At 42.1% G+C, this 21,065-nt stretch overlaps 1 protein-coding gene across 1 annotated transcript; it reads left to right on the top strand.

Moving 5' to 3' along the window:
- Positions 1-17,366: 17,366 nt before the first annotated feature.
- On the top strand, positions 17,367-21,065 carry LOC145091536 (uncharacterized). Its single transcript, XM_079029274.1, has 8 exons — positions 17,367-17,699; positions 18,241-18,302; positions 18,450-18,582; positions 18,705-18,777; positions 18,953-19,018; positions 19,122-19,334; positions 20,638-20,733; positions 20,817-21,065. Exons 1-8 carry the CDS (start codon positions 17,521-17,523, stop codon positions 20,964-20,966), a joined length of 972 nt encoding a protein of 323 aa, XP_078885400.1. The 5' UTR covers positions 17,367-17,520; the 3' UTR covers positions 20,967-21,065.

Below are 21,065 nucleotides of genomic sequence, written 5' to 3'. Positions count from 1 at the left end.
AGGATGGTTCAAGCTGTGGTGCATATTGTGTGAGTTGTTTGTATCTAAGTTGGCTGAGTTGGAGTGTGGTTGAGTTTAGATCAGGTTGAGTGCGTTCTCACGACGTGAGGGTCAGTCATTGGTGACGTTGAGTGTTGGCTTTGGCTGTTGACTTTGACTTGACCGTTGACTTATGACATGGGCTAACTTTTGGTCAATTCATAGTTTTAGAAGGTAGAATTAGGGCTTATCTTGTGTGGTTTTTGTAACATCCCAAAGTTCAAGACTAAAAATTTCTTTTAATAAAGCATCACGTTAAGCAAATTCATCGTTTTCAAACATAAACAAAGTATTAGTTTCCAAAATACATATTTGTTATCAGAGTAAACATTCCCAGGCTGTCTAAGCTATGGTGTGTGCCATGCGATCATCCCGAGCTCCATCATCTGCTACCGGAAGTACCTGAAACCAAAACTGAAAACCGTAAGAACGAAGCTTAGTGAGTTCCCCACCCTACCACATACCATGCATAACCACATACTGCACATACTGGGCCACGCCCGCTATCCTGGGCCTCGCCCCCTACCTCGGGCCTCGCCCGCTACAACGGCCCTACCGCTCCAGGCCTCGCCTGGCTTCGAGCCTCGCTCGGATACAGATCTGTTTCACGTAGGCCTCGCCTGTCACAGGGCCTCGCCCACTAACATATAATAGCACATAAACATCTCACATAAGCTAAACACATACTAACGGATCTTGTTCTAAGGCCTCGTCTATCTCTGGGCCCCACCCATGTCCTGCTACTGATGAGTCATGGAACCCCGTCCATACTCCTGCTGATAGTGAGATACGGGCCCAGCCCACCCTCACTCCTTCCCTAACTTGGGCCTCGCCCCTGATCTGCTACTACTGAGATATGGAACACCATCCACACTCTGCTATTGGTGAGATACGGGACCTCGCCCACACTCACCTCCCTACCAGGAACATACAAGTATCACACAGACAACAAGTATAAACTATCATTTAAACCATTCCTTGGGCACCCGCCCTCTATCATTGGACCTTGTCCCGAATATCATATTAGCATACTGGGCCTAGGGTTAACCCCTGGGTCTTCTACTCATAACTACATGGGCCGACATTGTGGCCGTAGACCCATTCATACAAAGGGAAACTCACCTGATACTGCTGAACTGCTGCTGCTAATCCTTTTGACCGCTACCTGACCACTGACTCCGAACTGCTGCTCCACTAGCTCCCCGAGCTACCAATATCAACATAACACTTAGTCTAACTGACCTTCAAAGGTCAACCAAGTCAACTCTTGCCAAAGTCAAAGTCCTGGTCAAAGTCAACCTTCTAGGTCAACCCTACTCGCCGAGTCCACTTACTGACTCGCCGAGTCCCTATGCTCAAAGTCCTTCCAATCACGACTTGACTCGCCGAGTCTACTGATTCCCGAATCCTGTCCTGTCCAACTCACTGAGTCCTTGCTCGACTCGCTGACTCGAGTCTTAACTCGAAGGGTTTGGGACTGCGCGACCTGACTCGCCGAGTCTAAGAACAGTCTCGCCGAGCACAAGGCAATCTTCATCCAACTCGCCGAGTTCATGCCCATCTTCATCCGACTCGACGAGCTGTTCATCCCACTCGTCGAGTTCCTCCTTATCTTCATGCTACTCGCCGAGTCCACTCGAAGGACTCGCCGAGTCCATTCGGATCTACTTACATGCAGAGGACTTTCTAGTCATGCATGGACTCCAAACTGTAGATCTACCCTTCCCAAGCCTATCCCCCACGTAAAGTTGCAAACTTTACGTGTAGAGAGGGAGATCTAGGCAAAAAGCACCATAAACTAGGGTTTAAGGCCAAGGGGCTTCAAAATCGACTCAAGGGCTGATACTTTATGCTTCTCCAGTCCATAACACACTTGGATATGAAGTAGCAACTCCAGATCCGGCTCCTAACTCAAAATAATATCATTATGGCTAAAGAGCCCCAACAACCACACATAAATCTAGATGCAAAAAGGGTCCAGGAACTAGTTTATACCTCCAAAAGCTCATAAATGTCTTCCCAATCCCGGATCTACATCCCCCTTCTTGCACTCTCAAGATTCTTCTTCTTTCTCCAAGCTTAATGCACTCTTGAAGGCAATAAATGGCCCAAATAGAGGATATGGCGGCCAGGGTTTGATATCCAGGGCTTAAGAGGCAGTAAGGAACCCTAGGAAGAAGATTAAGACGTTTATATAGGCTCCAAGTCCCGAATTTAGGGTTTTCCACGCACAGACCAGACTCGCCGAGTCACCTTGGCCGACTCGCCGAGTCGGTCACTTACTCCTCGACCCGGATCCCGCTCGGACTCGCCGAGTTCCTCCTTGGACTCACCGAGTTGCCCCTTAACATTAAGGTTTTCTTTCCTTTCTTGGCCTTCAAAACTTTGGGTGTTACAACTCTCCCCCACTTAAACTAAACTTCGTCCTCGAAGTTTGCTATGGCCCACCGCCTGCGATCTGCCTGCAATACCCAACCAATTATCCCAACACTAGCTGCCTTCCTTCGCTGGCCTACCGCCCGATCATTCTGACTAGCATCAAACCTTGCGGATAATCATCTCGGGTCAACCCTGACCCTGAACATTCTGGAAACACGACTTACTCAACCGATAATCCGCCTGGTACTCACCGAGTACTGCACTGAACCTATAGGGGTTCACCCCTTCTTTCCTTGCACAATTCCTTGCCTTCCCAAGGCAAAACCCCATAACCAACTATTCCTTCTATCACTGTGAAGGCCCTATCCTTCACCAACTCCATCACCCCCGCATACCAGTACGGGTCATTATCGCCAGTATCCACTGGGCATTTCTTTCTACTATGGTTTGGTGCAGAGCACCCCACGATCAACTAACTGAATTCCACCATGCGCTGCATGCTCGCACTGCCACTGCCTGACAATTCTGTTGTTCCTTTTCTGACTTCCGGATGAACTGAGACCACCCTGGTCCTTACCAGCCTATCCATGACTGGATTACCGGCTCCTACCGGTAGCTAGTCCCAACACCACCACTAGCCGCTCCCAGCGACTTCCAAAGAACTTCGATCACCTATAACTGCTCAATCTACTCTGCTATTCAGGCACTACAAACCTGGGATTCTCGATCCCCTAACTTGACACTAAGGTCCCTACCAGGTCCCACCTGTGCTGCTAAAACTCACGGGCCTCGCCTACGGGTCCTACCCACCTCTATCCTTCTATTCCCACTAGTCTAATCACTCTCGCTCGGGCCTCGCCCATGGGTCTCACCCAACCATACTACTGAGCAACCCTGCTCCCAGGTCTCATCTATACTGCTAATCTCATACGGGCCTCGCCCACGGGTCTCACCCAACTATATCCTGGAGCGGCCTCACCCAAGGTCTCACCTCTCTAGGGCTATACAGGCAAACTCCATATCATTCTCATCCACTACCCATTCCTGATCCCTATCCGATCACTAGGAGATAAGGGCCTCGCCCCAACTCCGCTAACAAAACTACTAAGGAATGCTACGGCTTACCCATAGTCTTACATCACCATCCATTGCTGACTGCTAGTACGAAGGCACCCATGTGCCATTAGCTCTTAAGATCCTCATTCCGACTCCCTTGAGTCCTACGAGCGATCCACAACCTGAATTCTCAACCATAAACTAACCATTACCATCACACGCACTAGCTGATGGGGAGTTTCTCAAACTCCCAACCCTGAACTCCTCAATCCATGAAACGTTGAACTACTTCTCTTCCTTCTTGGAGGTCACGTACCCATTCTGGGTCTGCGTGCTCCTCTCTGGGCACACCCGGAGGATTCTCCCCCACTTCGATCCTGCTTACCCCTTGTTGCTCAATACTCAAAAGAGATCCCGATCTTTGCTACCATTCCATAACCCATCTACTGAGGAACCCAAGCCCGCCATAGCTAGGGATCTAACCATTCCCTTTCTAACGCCCTGTCACTCCGAACTAGCGAGACGTACCAATTCCCTTCCTAGTATGCTACAATACTGCATCCTTTTAATCATTCTTTCATTGAGCACTTCCCCTAACTACCATACAAATAACCAAGGTATGCAGATGGCATATAACATAATCACAAGCAAGCCACACCATAATACAATACTCATACCAAAAATTGATGCATAACTATAACAATATAATCATGCAAACATAAAAGAACTGAAAATGGAAGTCACATACCTGCAATGTCCGGCGCTGCTCGTGCCTCCAAGGTAGTCATCTGAAAAGCCCTGCTCCCTGCAGTAGGTGCCTCTACCCGGCCCTGACGGCCATCCGTGATCCTCAAAGTTGCAGGGGCGGGTGCCATCACCCGTCCTGCTGAAAACAAACTGGGACACTGGGCCTTCTTGTGGCCCCGTTAGTTGTAGTGAAAACATATCAAGTCTGATCCCTGCGCGGCGGTAACAGTACAATCCCTGCTGAAATGACTAGTCCGACCGCACTTGAAACAGCCAGACTCACCACCGCTACCACTCCTGCATGCGCCCCCGTGCGCCCTGTCACACTTTCCGCACCGAATGCGGTCCTGATGATCCCTCGATCTCGAATACGATCCCTTGGGCCTTTTGCCCGAACCCGCAGCTACCTGAACCTCATCCGGCTTCCTCTTCCGGATTTGCTCCAAATCAATTTCCCTTTCTCTAGCCCGAGAAATCATATCTTCCAGCGTCTTACAGCTAGATCTGCTCACGAACTCCCTGATGTCATCCCTCAACATCTCATGGTACCGAGCCTTGTTCATCTCCTCATCCGCGACATACTGCGGTACAAGAAGAGCCCTATCCCTGAACTTGGCGGTGATCTCCGCCACAGTCTTAGTAGTCTGCATGAAATCCTGAAATTCTCGTGCCAGCTGCTGCACCTTAATAATCGGCGAAAACTCCGCCCTGAACCTGGCCGAGAAATCGCTCCAGGTCATCGCGTCCAACGCGGCATCATCCCCCAAAGCATGACCAATCTCCTCCCACCAATCCCTCGCTCTGTCCTTCAGAAGACAGGAGGCGAGTCTAACCTTGTCCCCCTCGGGACACTTGCTCGTATGAAAAGCGTTGGCAACATCAGCCAACCATCTGCTGCTAGCAATGGGGTCCCTAGCCCCATGATAATCTGGTGCCCCGCAATCCCTGAACTCTCAAAATGTCAAGGTACACGCTCCCAACAAAGCCATCATCTCGGTACGGAAGGCTCCCAGCCTCTCATCCAAGATCTCCAGTATACCTTCCTTGACCGTGCCAAAGATCACAGGAGTCTGAGCTAGACTACTGCGCGTAACCTCAGCTGATATCAACTCTCTCATCCGCTCCTCGAGCTGCTCGGCCCCTGAACCCGAGCCCGATCCCTCTCCGGTGCCTAGTCCGCCCGCTGGTCTCTCTCGCAACGTCACCATGCTGAAACATATAACACAACCACTATCAGAATACTCATCACTGATGCGAGACCAACCATACCCCACCAGGTTCCCGGTCTTGTCTCAGCCTTTCCCGAATCGAGTACGGATCCTCTGCTTTCAGTAGTACGGGCCCATACTACCTTCCACATCTATCCGTACTTTCCTCAGGAATTGCTTCGACTCCACTAGGTCCCTTAACCACTTCTACTGCTCCCAGCACTACCTCATCCTAGGCTTACCCCAGGGAACCTCTGACTCAACTCAAGCCAGTCCTCAGCTGCTGAAGGTCTCCTTATGATGCCAATTAGCCATTACTTGGATACCATCACATGTGACGAGGCTCAGATAATCCTTCAAGTAAAAGACTCGTCCCTACAACGGTTGGACTCAAACAAGAGCTGCGCAATAGGGCTAAATCCCGCACTCTGAGATTATTCAACCCTAATAACATGTGACGTGACGTATCCACCTAATGGCTAACTCCCATCACTCAAAATCCCACAACGCACAAAGCGAGCAGCATTCGGACAAGGGGAAAATCTAACCACAACATACTCAAGCAATCATATCCAAACAGCAAGAATCTGAACTAGCATGCAACACAAACTCATAAACTCAGGCATAACCTAAAAAGGCTATCCTACTACTGTCTAATCGGCACTATCATGCAGCTCAAAAGCACAAATAACAGGCACATAAGGCATCATCCCTAGATCCTTAGTCCTATTCTAGCATGCTGTTCTACCAACTGATAATCATAACATAAACTTGTATGGGTATTTTGGGGTACTTACTTGAGCTTGGCTGATTGCATGCACCACACCCTTTTCTCTTTTCAAAGTTCTTTTTCTTTCTGAATTCTTTTGTTTTTCTAAAACTGTTTTTAGTTCTCAAAAATCTTTTTACGAAACTGTCTTTTCATTTTTGAAAACTTTTCATCCGACCCCTTAGTTTGAGTTCAGGTACACCCGAGAGCATACCCAAATCCCTCAAACCAAGGCTCTGATACCAACTTGTAGCATCCCAAAATTCAAGACTAAAAATTTCTTTTAATAAAGCATTACGTTAAGCAAATTCATCGTTTTCAAACATAAACAAAGTATTAGTTTCCAAAATACATATTCGTTATCAGAGTAAACATTCCCAGACTGTCTAAGCTATGGTGTGTGCCATGCGATCATCCCGAGCTCCATCATCTGCTACCGGAAGTACCTGAAACCAAAACTGAAAACCATAAGCATGAAGCTTAGTGAGTTCCCCACCCTACCACATACCATGCATAACCACATACTGCACATACTGGGCCGCGCCCGCTATCATGGGCCTCTCCCCCTACCTCGGGCCTCGCCCACTACAACAGCCCCGCCGCTCCAGGCCCCGCCTGGCTTCGAGCCTCGCTCGGATACAGATCTGTTTCATGTAGGCCTCGCCTGTCACAGGGCCTCTCCCACTAACATATAATAGCACATAAACATCTCACATAAGCTAAACACATACTAACGGATCTTGTTCTAAGGCCTCGTCTATATCTGGGCCCCGCCCATGTCCTGCTACTGATGAGTCATGGAACCCCGTCCATACTCCTGCTGATAGTGAGATACGGGCCCAGCCCACCCTCACTCCTTCCCTAACTTGGGCCTCGCCCCTGATCTGCTACTACTGAGATATGGAACACCATCCACACTCTGCTATTGGTGAGATACGGGACCTCGCCCACACTCACCTCCCTACCAGGCACATACAAGTATCACACAGACAACAAGTATAAACTATCATTTAAACCATTCCTTGGGCACCCGCCCTCTATCATTGGACCTCGTCCCGAATATCATATTAGCATACTGGGCCTAGGGCTAACCCCTGGGTCTTCTACTCATAACTACATGGGCCGTCATTGTGGTCGTAGACCCATTCATACAAAGGGAAACTCACCTGATACTGCTGAACTGCTGCTGCTAATCCCTTTGACCGCTACCTGACCACTGACTCCGAACTGCTGCTCCACTAGCTCCCCGAGCTACCAATATCAACATAACACTTAGTCTAACTGACCTTCAAAGGTCAACCAAGTCAACTCTTGCCAAAGTCAAAGTCCTGGTCAAAGTCAACCTTCCAGGTCAACCCTACTCGCCGAGTCCACTTACTGACTCGCCGAGTCCCTATGCTCAAAGTCCTTCCAATCACGACTTGACTCGCCGAGTCAGCCCCTGACTCGCCGAGTCTACTGATTCCCGAATCCTGTCCTGTCCAACTCACTGAGTCCTTGCTCGACTCGCTGACTCGAGTCTTAACTCGAAGGGTTTGGGACTGTGCGACCTGACTCGCCGAGTCTAAGAACAGACTCGCCGAGCACAAGGCAATCTTCATCCAACTCGCCGAGTTCATGCCCATCTACATCCGACTCGACGAGCTGTTCATCCCACTCGTCGAGTTCCTCCTTATCTTCATGCTACTCGCCGAGTCCACTCGAAGGACTCGCCGAGTCCATTCGGATCTACTTACATGCAGAGGACTTTCTAGTCATGCATGGACTCCAAACTGTAGATCTACCCTTCCCAAGCCTATCCCCCACGTAAAGTTGCAAACTTTACGTGTAGAGAGGGAGATCTAGGCAAAAAACACCATAAACTAGGGTTTAAGGCCAAGGGGCTTCAAAATCGACTCAAGGGCTGATACTTTATGCTTCTCCAGTCCATAACACACTTGGATATGAAGTAGCAACTCCAGATCCGGCTCCTAACTCAAAATAATATCATTATGGCTAAAGAGCCCCAACAACCACACATAAATCTAGATGCAAAAAGGGTCCAGGAACTAGTTTATACCTCCAAAAGCTCAAAAATGTCTTCCCAATCCCGGATCTACAGCCCCCTTCTTGCACTCTCAAGATTCTTCTTCTTTCTCCAAGCTTAATGCACTCTTGAAGGCAATAAATGGCCCAAATAGAGGATATGGCGGCTAGGGTTTGATATCCAGGGCTTAAGAGGCAGTAAGGAACCCTAGGAAGAAGATTAAGACGTTTATATAGGCTCCAAGTCCCGAATTTAGGGTTTTCCACGCACAGACCAGACTCGCCGAGTCACCTTGGCCGACTCGCCGAGTCGGTCACTTACTCCTCGACCCGGATCCCGCTCGGACTCGCCGAGTTCCTCCTTGGACTCGCCGAGTCGCCCCTTAACATTAAGGTTTTCTTTCCTTTCTTGGCCTTCAAAACTTTGGGTATTACAGTTTTAGTAGAAGGTGTTTAGCACCCACTCGTTGGATGTGAGAGTTGTTGTTGTGGACTTCATTGGTAAGGTGAGTCTCCTCATTATACTATGTGGGATGCTAGTTGTCTTAGTGATACTTGCATGAAGATCAGGTGGTGGTCGTGGGCATATGTATGAAAGACTAGGTGGTGGCTCCTGGAAATTGTATGCAAGACCAGGGTTTGGCCCCGACAATTATTTGTATGTTGCTAGTTGTCTTTGTGATGCTTTCAAGGAAGACCAGGAGGTGGCTCTTGGCACTTGTACATAAGACAAAGATTTGGCTCCTAGAGTAGCAAGGAAGACCACGATTGACTCATGGTTGATAGTGACAGTGAGACTATGGTTGGCCCACAACAATCCATATTATATGTATGTTATGTGGTATTGTAACACCCGTGTTCCATATTGGTTTAGCCTTATATTTTAAGGGATAAAGATGGAGTTTTTAGGAAAAGCTATATGCCACGCGTGAAGCAAGGATACCCATGGCGTGGCATCGAGTAAAATACATGCACGTTTTATTGGACCGCCACGATGTGACAACTGTCTGGCCCAAGCCCATGATTCTTTTAGGGTTTGCTTCGTATTTAAACCCTTCTAAGTCATTTCTAGGGGTCATTACCAGCCTCTAACACCCTTATATCTCAAATAAATCCTAGCTCTCATTCCCTTGGTGATTTTTGGCCTTTCTGGAACATTGTTGGCTTAGAGAAGAAGAGAAGAAGAAGGTGCTCTATTGTTGGATCTTGCAAGGAAACAACATCATCAACTTCTCTCAATGCTTATGGACCTTTGTAAGTGTCAAAGGATCAAACTTTATGGCATGAAATGGCTAGATATAAGATATTGTCCCATGTTCTTCATGCTTAAGCAAGTTTGGAATGAAGGAACGCATAAAGTTGGCAACATTATGACTATCCTAAGTCCCAAGAGCAACATATGTTGTTGATCTAGACTTTAGTTAGATTTCTTATCATTTGCATGAGGTTTTGGACATTTTTAGCTTATTTTGACCCAGAATGGATTCTAGACATGTTTTGGATATGCATGTCTATAAAGCTTCCTCCTTTATGATAGATCTGGTATTATAAACCCTTCTGTAGTAGTGGGGTTAAGGGCTTTTTCAAATTAAGGGCTTAATGGTTAGGATATTTAGGTATTTGGCTTTATTTGGACCTAGGGTTAGAGATATTGATCTCTTTGAGTGTCTTAATGGATAAAGTTGGAAACTTTATCTAGTTAGACCATTGAATGGACCATATCTGGGTTTTACAACTCTTGGAATCGAAGAAAATGGCTTAAGCCGTTAAGTTGTTGGAAAGCCAACTCCTACGACGTGGCCATAGGTCGCCGCGATGTGGCGACTCAGAAATGCTCATCATTTAGATTGTATGAGGGCCACAACATAGCCAAGGAAGGCAACGGTGTGGCGGTTGACTAAATTTAACGTGGATCATAACTTTGACCGTTGATTTTTGGTCAAATTTCTATTTTTAGAAGGTAGACTTAGGGTTTTGTCACACCCCAAAACCGAGAACAATGGAATACGTTCTAGGGTGGAGGACGTCATGTATAGTATTATAACAATTGCATAATAGTAAAAACAAGCGACAACAACCATTTCATTAATATAGTGACTATAAATACAAACGTGTTCTGCACAGTTAATAGACACCAGTACCTGTTTATCTTTGACCTGAGGATACAAGTTATTTTGAAAACGAGTATCAGCATAAAGCTGGTGAGTTCATAAGAATTTAGTGTTGTTGTTTGTATAAAAGTGTTTACAATCTGTAATGTAAAAGCTGTAATTACTGTTTGAGAATAGAATAAATCCCTAGAAAATCCTATATTTTTCAAAATTGAGCATTTGTAAGTTAAATCCTTCGTGTGTGTAAAAGTATTTCCATTGAAACTTTCAGTTATAAAAATAAGGTAATAAATTTCATTCAAGTAACGTAGATGAGGAAAAGTATTGCTGGTTGGCTGTAGTAGTGTTACAAACTTCAATATATTTTTATTCACTTCGGGAAGTTAGCTTAGAATTTAAGTCTTGGTGTGTTAATTTGGATATGGATGTGATCTCTCATGTAACCAAACTGAGTAATAATAGAGGGTCCGATGACCTTCCCGGTCATACGTAGTGTAGTGATGTAGTGCCACCCCTGAGCCTAGTCGGCTCAGACTGTAGTTAACAGTCGGGATGAAATAGCGTCCGTCCTGTATAGATCTATACGTGTAGTGTTGCTTTTCTTCCGGGAAGCTCTGGTTACATGGTATTTGCGCAGTAGAGTGCCGTATAGAGGGATAATGTGTTATATTATGGATTAGTGTATTCTCTTGTATTATAGTATAGTAAACTTTTAGTATAGTATATAGAGTGTTCTCTTTAACGTGCATTAACTTGTAATAGTAGTAATTATAGTGAGTATCATAGTAATGGAGGTAACGAGCAGTAGTCTTAACTATACCTATTATAGTTAAATAGTGTGTGGGATTGCAAGCCTTTGATTTACAAAGATATTGAATAAGATGAATACTTTCATATCTAACACAAATATATATGATATATAACTAAGAATTCAACGACAGTCGGACGGATAACAGTATACCCTAAGACCGCAATCAAACAAGAACAGGAAATAAGGCGAGTTATCGATCCTAAGCCCTTCAAGTCTTACTTATATAAATATATTGGTGTAGATATAGTTTAAAAGGAAAGTAATTTAAAAGCAGTTTGAAAATAATTTAATGACAATTTAACATAGAAAATGCGTTTGATAATTATCTAAAACAGTTTTATTAACAAGTAGCTAAAAGTATAGAAAACCCTTTTTGGTTGCAAGTTATAAATCACATATGATTTGATACTAAAACCTGTTGCATTTAAATTGTACCCCCCCTAAAACATGTAAAAACGTTTGAAAAGGTTAATTAAGGGGTATGAACTCACCTGTAGCGAGTAGATCGGGTGTAAGTGTCGGATGAGTGTTTGGTGTCAAGTAAAGACTTGAACACACTCTATGACCCTAGTAACACATGAAGACATATGTTTACAAGTAATTAGTGATTAAGACACTAATTAAACACATATAGACATCCTAATGCAAAGAAAAACTCTTTGGTCAAGGGCTAGAATTGGTTATTGGGTTGCAAGGAAGGAGTGTTAGGCCTCACTATGGAGTTTACTCCTCAAATACTCACCCTGGGTGAGTTTACGGCTGAGGGACCACTTCCCCCATGAGTTTACAGCCGTGAACTCATGGGAGGAGTGTATTTGTGTGTTTTCAAGTCTCTTGCATTACTAGGAAGGGTTCCAAGGTAAATTCCAAGGCTTGAAGGGTGTTTAGGGTTCAAAAGGGGCATTCCCTTGGAGTTTGTGGTCCTAGGACCACTCCTTGGGAGTTTACGGTCGTGAACACCATGGTTTACGGCCGTAAACCCTTGAAAACACCTTATACTTCGATTTTGAGGTCCTTAGCTCACTCCTACATGTTTCTAGGTGAAGGTATAAGGCTAAATAGGGGCTTTAGGGCTTGATTTGCATAGTTTGAGGGAGTTTACGGCCTAAGAATGTTCTTGGGTCGTAAACCCTCTTTCAAGCCTCCAAACTTGGTGTTTAATGTCTAAAACACTTCAATGGTAAGTTCTAAGCTAGTCTCTAAGCCTAAGGAAGAGATTTGAGGCAATTTTAGCACACTTTTAGGGGTTTACAGCCTAAGAAGGTTCTTGTGCCGTAAACTCCTTGTTCTTGGCCTCATGGATGATTTTCAAGCTATGTAAACATGTAATGAGCTTTAGAACAATCTAGGGTAAGAGAACTTACAATTTGGGGTCGAAAACTTGACGATTCTTGGATGAAATCGGGTTTTTAGAGAGAGAGAGGGTAGAGTGAGAGACTGGAAAGTGTGCAAATGAAGTCTAATAAATCCTTATATAGGGTGAGTTTGATGTACAAGAGTTTACCGCCCGGAGTTTACTACCGAAGTTTACTGTCGGGTTTACTACCGAGTTTACCGCCGGGTTTACTACTGAGTTTACTACCCGGAGTTTACTGCCGTAAACCCCATGTTTACGGTCGTAAACTCCATCTTATGGAGGTTATGGCATGATTTTTGGTGTTAGGGCTTTAGTGGTTGTTTTCTAAGACTTGATCCTTAAGTGTGAAAGTCTCGGAATACTAAAATGGACTTTAATTTGTGCTAAAAGATGACGGAAAATGAATTTGACTTCCAAATGAAATGTTTGACTGAAGAAATTATATATATGAAATATTCGGGTTGTCACAGGTTTGCCTTGTTTGGATCGTTAGGAGGTATTCAGCACCTATCTTTTAGCAGTGGGAGTTATTGGATGTGGTCGGTGCGGTTTTGAGCGAGGTTTTAGTTGGCATTGTGATTCAGTTGAGTCTCCTCACTATACTTGTGGGTCGAAGGCACCAATGTCGGTCCACTGGATTATGTTATGTAGGAAGACCATGTGGTGGCCCCTGGAAATTATATGAAATACATGGATATGGCTTTCATCAAATTGTATGCAAGACCAGGGTCTGGACCTTAACAGTTATATGTAGAATGTTAGTTGTCTTTGTGATACTTGCATGGAAGATTAGGAGGTGGCTCTTGGCACTTGTTTATAAGGCCCGAGTTTTGGCCCCCAACTTGGAAAGGAAAGAGCATGATATGACTCATGGCATAATGACAATTGTAAGACTATGGTTGGCACATAGCAATCTTTATTCTATGTATGGTATGTGGTTTTTGGGGAACTCATTAAGCTTTGTGCTTACAGTTTTATGTTTATTGTCCCATGTTCTTCATGCTTAAGCAGTTTTGGAAGGAAGGAATTCATAAAGCTGGCAAATTATTACCCTATTGAGTCCCAAGAGCAACATATGTTGTGGATCTAGAATTTGGTTGGAGTTCTTATCATTTGCATGAGTTTTTTTTGGTCATTTTTAGCTTATTCTGACCCAAATGGATTCTAGAAATGTTTTGTATATTCATATCTATAAAGCTTCCACCTTTATGAAAGATATGGTATTATAAACTCTTCTGGAGTGGTGGGGTTAATGACTTTTCCAGATTAAGGGCTTAATGGTTAAGACATTGTGGTATTTGGCTTTATTTGGATCTAGGGTTGGAGATCTTGATCTCTTTGGATTTAGACCATTGAATGGACCATATCTGAGTTTTAGAACTCTTGGAATAAAAAAATCGACTTAAGTTGTTAGGTTGTTGGAAACCTTGTGCCCACGACATGGCCATAGGTCGCCACGACATGGCAACTGGAAATCCCCGTCGGTTAGATTGTATGAGAGACACATAGTGGCCACGGAAGGCCACGAAATGGCAGTTGACTAGACTTAACGTGGACCATCGAATTTGACCATTGACTTTTGGTCAAATTTTTGTTTTGAGAAGGTAGACTTAGGGTTTGCCTTGTGTGGATCGTTAGCACCCATCTTTTGGCAGTGAGAGTTGTTGGTTGTGGTTGGTGTGTTTTTGAATGAGATTTTAGTCGGCGCTATGATTTAGGTGAGTCTCCTCACCGTACTTATGGGTCGAAGGCATCAATGTCGGCCCATTGGATTATGTTATGTAGGAAGACCAAGTGGTGGACCCTGATAATTATATGAAAGCCCTGGATATGGATCCCAACAATTTGTATGCAATACTAGGGTATGGACCTTGACAGTTATATGTAGAATGCTAGTTGTCTTTGTGATACTTACATGGAAGACCAGGAGGTGGCTCTTGGCACTTGTTTGTAAGACTCGGGTTTCAGCACCCGACTTGGCAAGGAAAGACCATGATACGACTCATGGCATAATGGAATATGGTAAGACTATGGTTGGTACATAGCAATCTCTATTCTATGTATGATATGTGATATTTTTGAAAACTCACTAAGCTTTGTGCTTACAGTTTTATGTTTATGGTTTCAGGTACTTCCAGTTCTGAATGGAAGGGCCCGACGTGGCTGCACCGCATCCGCTAGAGTTTCCGCATTGACTACTTATGATTTTTACTCTAATGTTTAAATGTAACCACTTTGATTGGTTTTGGAACAACTTATTTGTATTATTATTGTTTTAAAAATGAAAATTTTACTCTGAATTTTTGGGCATACTCTCGAGTGTGTATGAACTCAAACCGAGTAATTGGTAATATTTTCAAAATAAAATCAATTTTATAAAAAAACATTTTTAATGAAGAAAAGGGGTGCGATGCGTGCAATCAGTCGAGCTAAAGTATGTGATTGTCACAATACCCATACATGTTGATATGTTGTATGCTATGAGAATTTCATGTTAGATTAGGGATAAAGATTTTCTCAGGATTGCATGATAGAATGCTAGGAGAGATGCCTTTATATGCCTATTGGTTGAGATTTTAGAACTGCATGCTAGTATGGAATTCAGATGATTGGATAGAATGGCCTGATTAGGTGATGCACTTGTTAGATTTTCTGATGCCCGAATGCTACTTGCTTTGTGCTTTGTGGGTCTCTTACTGATGTAAGTTAACTATTAACTATTAAGTGAACATGTTAATTTACATGCTGCAAGGGTTAAATAATCTTAGAGTGATTGACTTGACCCTATTGCAGAAATCTTGTTTGATTCCAACCATTATATGTTTGGGTCTTTTAGTCAAAAGATTCTTTAAGTTTTATTGCATGTAATTGTATTCATAAGGTAATTGGTTGACATTGGTTGTAGTTCTTCATCAGTTGATGGCAGGGTGAGGTGAGGAGCCTAGGAGAGCATATGAAGTGTTTTAGTGGGTTTGGATGCACTATTTAGTGAGTATTTGGAGTACCAATTTGAGAAACTGACTTAAAGAAATCAAGATGATTCTTGAGGAAAGTAAGGATAGGTGTGAAGGTATTATTGGGTCCATACTACTGAAAGCACAAGATCAATACTCGAATTGAGGAAAATTTTCGGGGATTCTAAGGAGATGATTGAGGGTAGATTGTATGGTTTGGCACCATGATTCGTTGCAATGTGTTACCATCTTATTTCGATTTATCGGCTATTGAGGATGGATCTGGTGATTTTTTGGGCCTTAGTGGCCATGTTAGTTTGGGTTTGAATGGTGGAGACCTAGGTAAGTTGGTTGATTTTGAGGCATCAAGGGACTTGCTCGAGGTAGTTCCAGTCGAGTGGCATGACTCAAGAGGGAATTTATTGTGATGATCAGCTTGAGGATTGCAGTTGGAGGCTGAATGATTGAAAAATGGATTAGGGTGTCACTACCTACGCTGGTGGTTATATTCTCCTAGCTTTTCGTGTTCAAAGGAAAGGGAAGCAAACATGTGATTTTCAGAGTTATGATGTAGACCCATCATGAGTCTATATAATTGAGGTCCGGGTCCTGAGTTTAAAGAATGGCTTTATCCAGGTAATCCGGGTTTCGGGTCCAGGTAAACCAGGTTTAAGAACCAGAACCGTGTTAGGAACTGGAACCGGTTTCTATGAAAAGTTTAAAACATGCATACATCATTCGTTTTGAAGTCAGATTGGAATGAGGTTTTTTCCAAAGTGTAGTTTATAGTTTGTACATGATTTTAGAATTTAATTTTTTCATTTTTGGGTTTATATTCGTTGACTTACAGTCTCTCAAAGTCGGGATATCAAAGTTGGAAGTTTTATGTTTTTTTTTTTTGGCTTTTTTGTATTTTGTAATAGTTTTAAAACATGCATATCTCATTCGTTTGAAGCTAGGTTGACATGAGGTTTTTTCCAGAGTGTAGTTTACAATTTTTACATGATTTTAGACTATAATTTTGTTATTTTTGGGTTTATATTCATTGACTTATAATCTCTCAAAGTCTGGATATTAAAGTTGGAAATTTTATGTTTTTCAACTTTTATTTATTTATTTATTTTTTGTATTATGTGATAGTTTTAAAACATGCACATATAATTCGTTTGAAGTCGGAATAGCATGCGTTTTTTCCAAAGTGTAGTACAAAGTTTGTATATAATTTTAGACTATAATTTTGTCATTTTGGTTTCATATACATTGATTTATAGTCTCCCAATGTCGGGATATCAAAGCTGCGATTTTTTTTCAGCTTTATTTTTGTATTCTGTGAAATTTTAAAACATGCATATCTAATTCGTTTGAAGTCGAATTATCATGAGTTTTTTTTTGCAACGTGTAGTTTAGAGTTTGTACATGATTTTAGACTATAATTTTGTCATTTTTGGTTTAATATTCAATGATTTACAATCCTCCGAAGTTGAGATATCAAAGTTGAAAATTTTCAAAGTTCAACCACTAAGTAATTACCAAAAAATTTCGGTTTTCTCGGGTTTTCCTGTTCTAGACTCACTTTACCCGGTTCCATCCGACCCACTTTAATATTTACGGGTTTTCCGGTTCTAGACCAATTTTACCCGGTACCTTACCCGGAACCGGTTCATATATACCGATTCGGTTTTCGGTCCTACAAAATCTTGTTAACCGGTTCCCAGGTTTTCTAGATCCGGGTCTATCGGTCCGGATTTGGACTCACTCTCATCCCTACTTTATACTATAGTATATTATAGAAAAATCATTTTATTATTTTGAAAAGTAAATAAAAAGATACCAACTATTTGGGCTTGATTATGCTTCGCATGAACCCAAATGATACTCTCTTTAAGCCGAAGTAGAAACTCTCCGTCGGCCGAGCCAGCCGATGAGCCCGATATCATTTGGCGCGAAAAAATAAGCTGACAAGAAGTTAGGGTTTCGTATTCGCCCCGAAAATTCTAAAGCAATTTGAATTTAATCAACTTTATACCTAATTACCTACGCTTTATCTCTGTTTGATCAGCAAAAATGGCTTCGAAGCGACCGCGTTCGACGGAAAGCGACGAACAAGTAGTACAGCAATGTGCCCCTATGATCAGAAGAGCTGAAAGCTCGTCGGTGAAGTTCAATAATTATAATCATAATCCGCTGGTGGTCGTCTTTGCTCATGGAGCTGGTGCTCCTTCAACTTCCGAGTGGATGACTAGGTCTTTTTGAACTTTTTACTTTTGCTATATATGCATGTCTTCACACAAATTTACGTGACTTAGTTACATTTTCTGTGTGTTATGCTAATTTTGCTAAATCAGTTCAAAATCGGACCCTGCAGCTTCGGCTAAATTAGGATCCTTTAGGGTGGCCTATCTGTATAATGCACATCAATTAGATTATAGGGCTGGCTAGTGGTTAGTAGCTGGAAATTATGTCCAATGTGTTGTAATGCATGGTTCGACTCCAGCTACATGCCGTCACTTTCCATGAGCGCACACTTACAGATCGGAAGTCTGAGCGCGCCTAAAATTTGTCTGTACATATTGGGGGCTTTTAATAATATCCCATAGGATTAGTTTGACTTTTGTAGTCAAAAGTCTACTAATCCTGGAAATACTATGATTTGAACTTTGCAATTTGAAATGCTAATTTCATTAGAGATCTAGAAGGGTCAATGGGCAAATGCATGTTTACTTAGGTCTTCATTTTTGCTTACCTCAAGATTTCTATCGAACCTCAGGCATGAGTTTTATGCAGATGGAGGACCTTGTTGGCCAATGCTTTAAATCCTGTCGAAGTTGTAACTTTTGACTACCCATGTGAGTTATTAGCAGTTTAATCCATTTACATCTCTCTCTAATTCTAATACCCTTCTGCAGTATGAAGTTATGCATTTTAGCTTTTCATATACACTTGATCTGAAATTCATGCACAATGCTATGATAACTGATTATGACTTCTGGCAGACATTTCTGGTAGAAGAAAGGCTGCACCAGATGCAGAAAAACTTGTTGGGTTTCATTTGGAATTTGTGAGAAAGGTTGCTGCCAAATACCCAGAGCACCCTTTGATCTTAATAGGAAAATCCTTGGGTTCAAGGTAATGATAACTGAACTTGAAAATGATGGGAGTATATGAAAAGTGCATCTAAAATTTTCAATTAGGAAGCATTCCTCTAATGTCATTATGGATAAAGAAGAGTTTCTTTAATTTCCATGCAGAGTCAGTTGTATGGTAGCTGCAGAGAATGATATCAGGGCATTAGCTGTAGTTTGCTTGGGATACCCACTAAAGGTTTCCTACTAAAAATCCTTCATTTATTTGTTTGGATGTCTAATATTGCATTTTCTTTTAAATCCAGACCTTCAAGTTTTACACCACAGTAGATTCTCAATGAAACATAAAAAATGTGCAAAATGCTGACATTGTTGTAGACCACATGTATTTGAAAAGATTGATAATGTTGCAGGCCAAAAATGGAGCCATTCGAGACGAAACCCTCATGAAACTTACAACTCCTATCATGTTTGTACAGGTAAAACAAAAATGAAACTATTCAAAAAACCTATCTTAATATCTTTACTTTTGAAATTTGATACTTAGCATCAAGATTTGGTTTTTATTCTTGTGTGATGTAGGGAAGTAATGATAATTTCTGTCCACTGAAACATTTGGAAGTGGTGAGGCAGAAGCTGAAATCTTTAAATGATTTGCATGTGATTGAACATGGTGACCACTCATTCCAAATTGCAAAAAAGAATCTTGAGTTAACTGGAATGACTCATGAAGAAGCTGAACAACGTGCTGCTGAATCCATTGCAATGTTTGTTTCACGAATCAAGAATGAAAAAGTAAGTCTGTATGAGTAACAGTTTCTATATAACATCATCATCACAACCATAATTAATTTCCCTAATGAATATTTATAACTTAATATTATTACCAAGTTCTGTTATATTGTTAATTTATCATTTATTAAAGTAGATAACAACACATAGGAAAGATAGTAGTAGTAGTTGTTATTGTTACACACTTAAAGATGTTTTTTGACATGAGCGTTGTCGTTGTCATTGTCATTGTCACTATCACTGCTGCTGCTGCTGCTACTGTTTCCATCTTTTTTACAATTGCAGTTGTTTTCCTTCTTTTTTGAGTGTTTCTCTTTCTTCTTGAGATCGCCTATCTTAGGTATGCAGTTGGTCATGGCCCCTTCCTTCTTTTTTCCTCCTGCCGCCGGTTTTGGGGCGGCGTTTGTCGGCTGATCATGGTGGTGCATCTGGTCAGCCACCTTCTTGTAAGCCGAATTTGCCATTCCTTTTGCCGAATATGCCATCACTTTGACTTTGTTGGTGAAAGAGTGTTCATTCTCTTTAGTTTGGCAGCAGGAGCAGGTGTGGTTACACTTGTTCTGGGTAGGGGCATTTTGGGGATTGTTTTTGGTGGGGCCAACTGGTTTTTGGTGGTGGTTGTGGTCAACTGGTCTTTGGCATTGGATTGAAGCCATTAATTTGGTTTAGTGATTTTTTTTTTTTTTTTGTAATGGCTTGAATCTTGATTGATTGCTCACTCACACACATGGAAACACACAGTGGCATATGTATTTATAGCGATATGATCTACAATGGGAATTGGATTCCCATTTTGCAAAACTGGAATTGGATTCTTATTTTTCTACTAGTATTTTTTTTTAGTGGGTGCCTTACAGTAGTGGTTTGATTCTTTCGTCATCTTAGGGTTTAGTAAAGAAGCCACAGATGTTATATTATATAATAATTAGTGGTGTGTATGAAATTGCAACCTCTCTAGGGACGATGGAAGCAAACAACGTAAATTTGACGTGTATTACTTTCTCTTTTGCAGAAAGTGGCATAAAAACAAACAACCAAAATACTAAAAAAAAAGAGAGATAAACTTGAATATGTGGCTAAAAAGTTGAGCCACAAGTGCCAAACATATTTAAAAAAAAAAAAAGATAACTGGGATTGCCATTCATGTAGTTCTACGAAGATTTCGAGGTTGATTTTTGGCATCAATTTGTTGATTGAGTGTTTAAATAGCAGAGAAGGCAACAATTTGAATAAACTCATGCAACCTAAAACTTGTGCAAAACATAAAGACTCAACATAGAAGAACTAACTCGCAACATTTTTATAGAAAACGTGTGAACTAGAAGTTGATGCAATTCAATTTGGTCAAGAAAGCAAAAGTGTTGAAGAAGAAGAATGCCAAAATGTTGAAACTAGTATATTAGTAAGTGCGATCAAACTTATTATTTGTTGGCCAATTTATTATTTTCTATAATTAATTCACAATTTTTAATCAAATGTCTACAGATGAATAGGGCGGAATTTAGGAAGAAGTCAGAGATGATACTGAAAAAGAGACACAAGTCCGAAAGGATACTAAGATTGAAGCTTAGTAAACGAATATATGATAAAAATGGGAGAGGGTCAACAATTGAGAAAGCAATAGCTTTAGATTAGTCTAGCCTTTTCTATAATATGGGAGCCCATCTTTTTGTATCATATGGATACACGTTGTAGATTCATACAACATTGATATAGATTTAGAGGCTTTTGGTA

This window comes from Lactuca serriola, chromosome 3 (genome assembly GCF_051521515.1).
Source record: "Lactuca serriola cultivar US96UC23 chromosome 3, Lser_US96UC23_V15, whole genome shotgun sequence".
Classification (NCBI taxonomy): Eukaryota; Viridiplantae; Streptophyta; class Magnoliopsida; order Asterales; family Asteraceae; genus Lactuca; species Lactuca serriola.
This window is presented reverse-complemented; position numbering and strand designations above follow the sequence as displayed.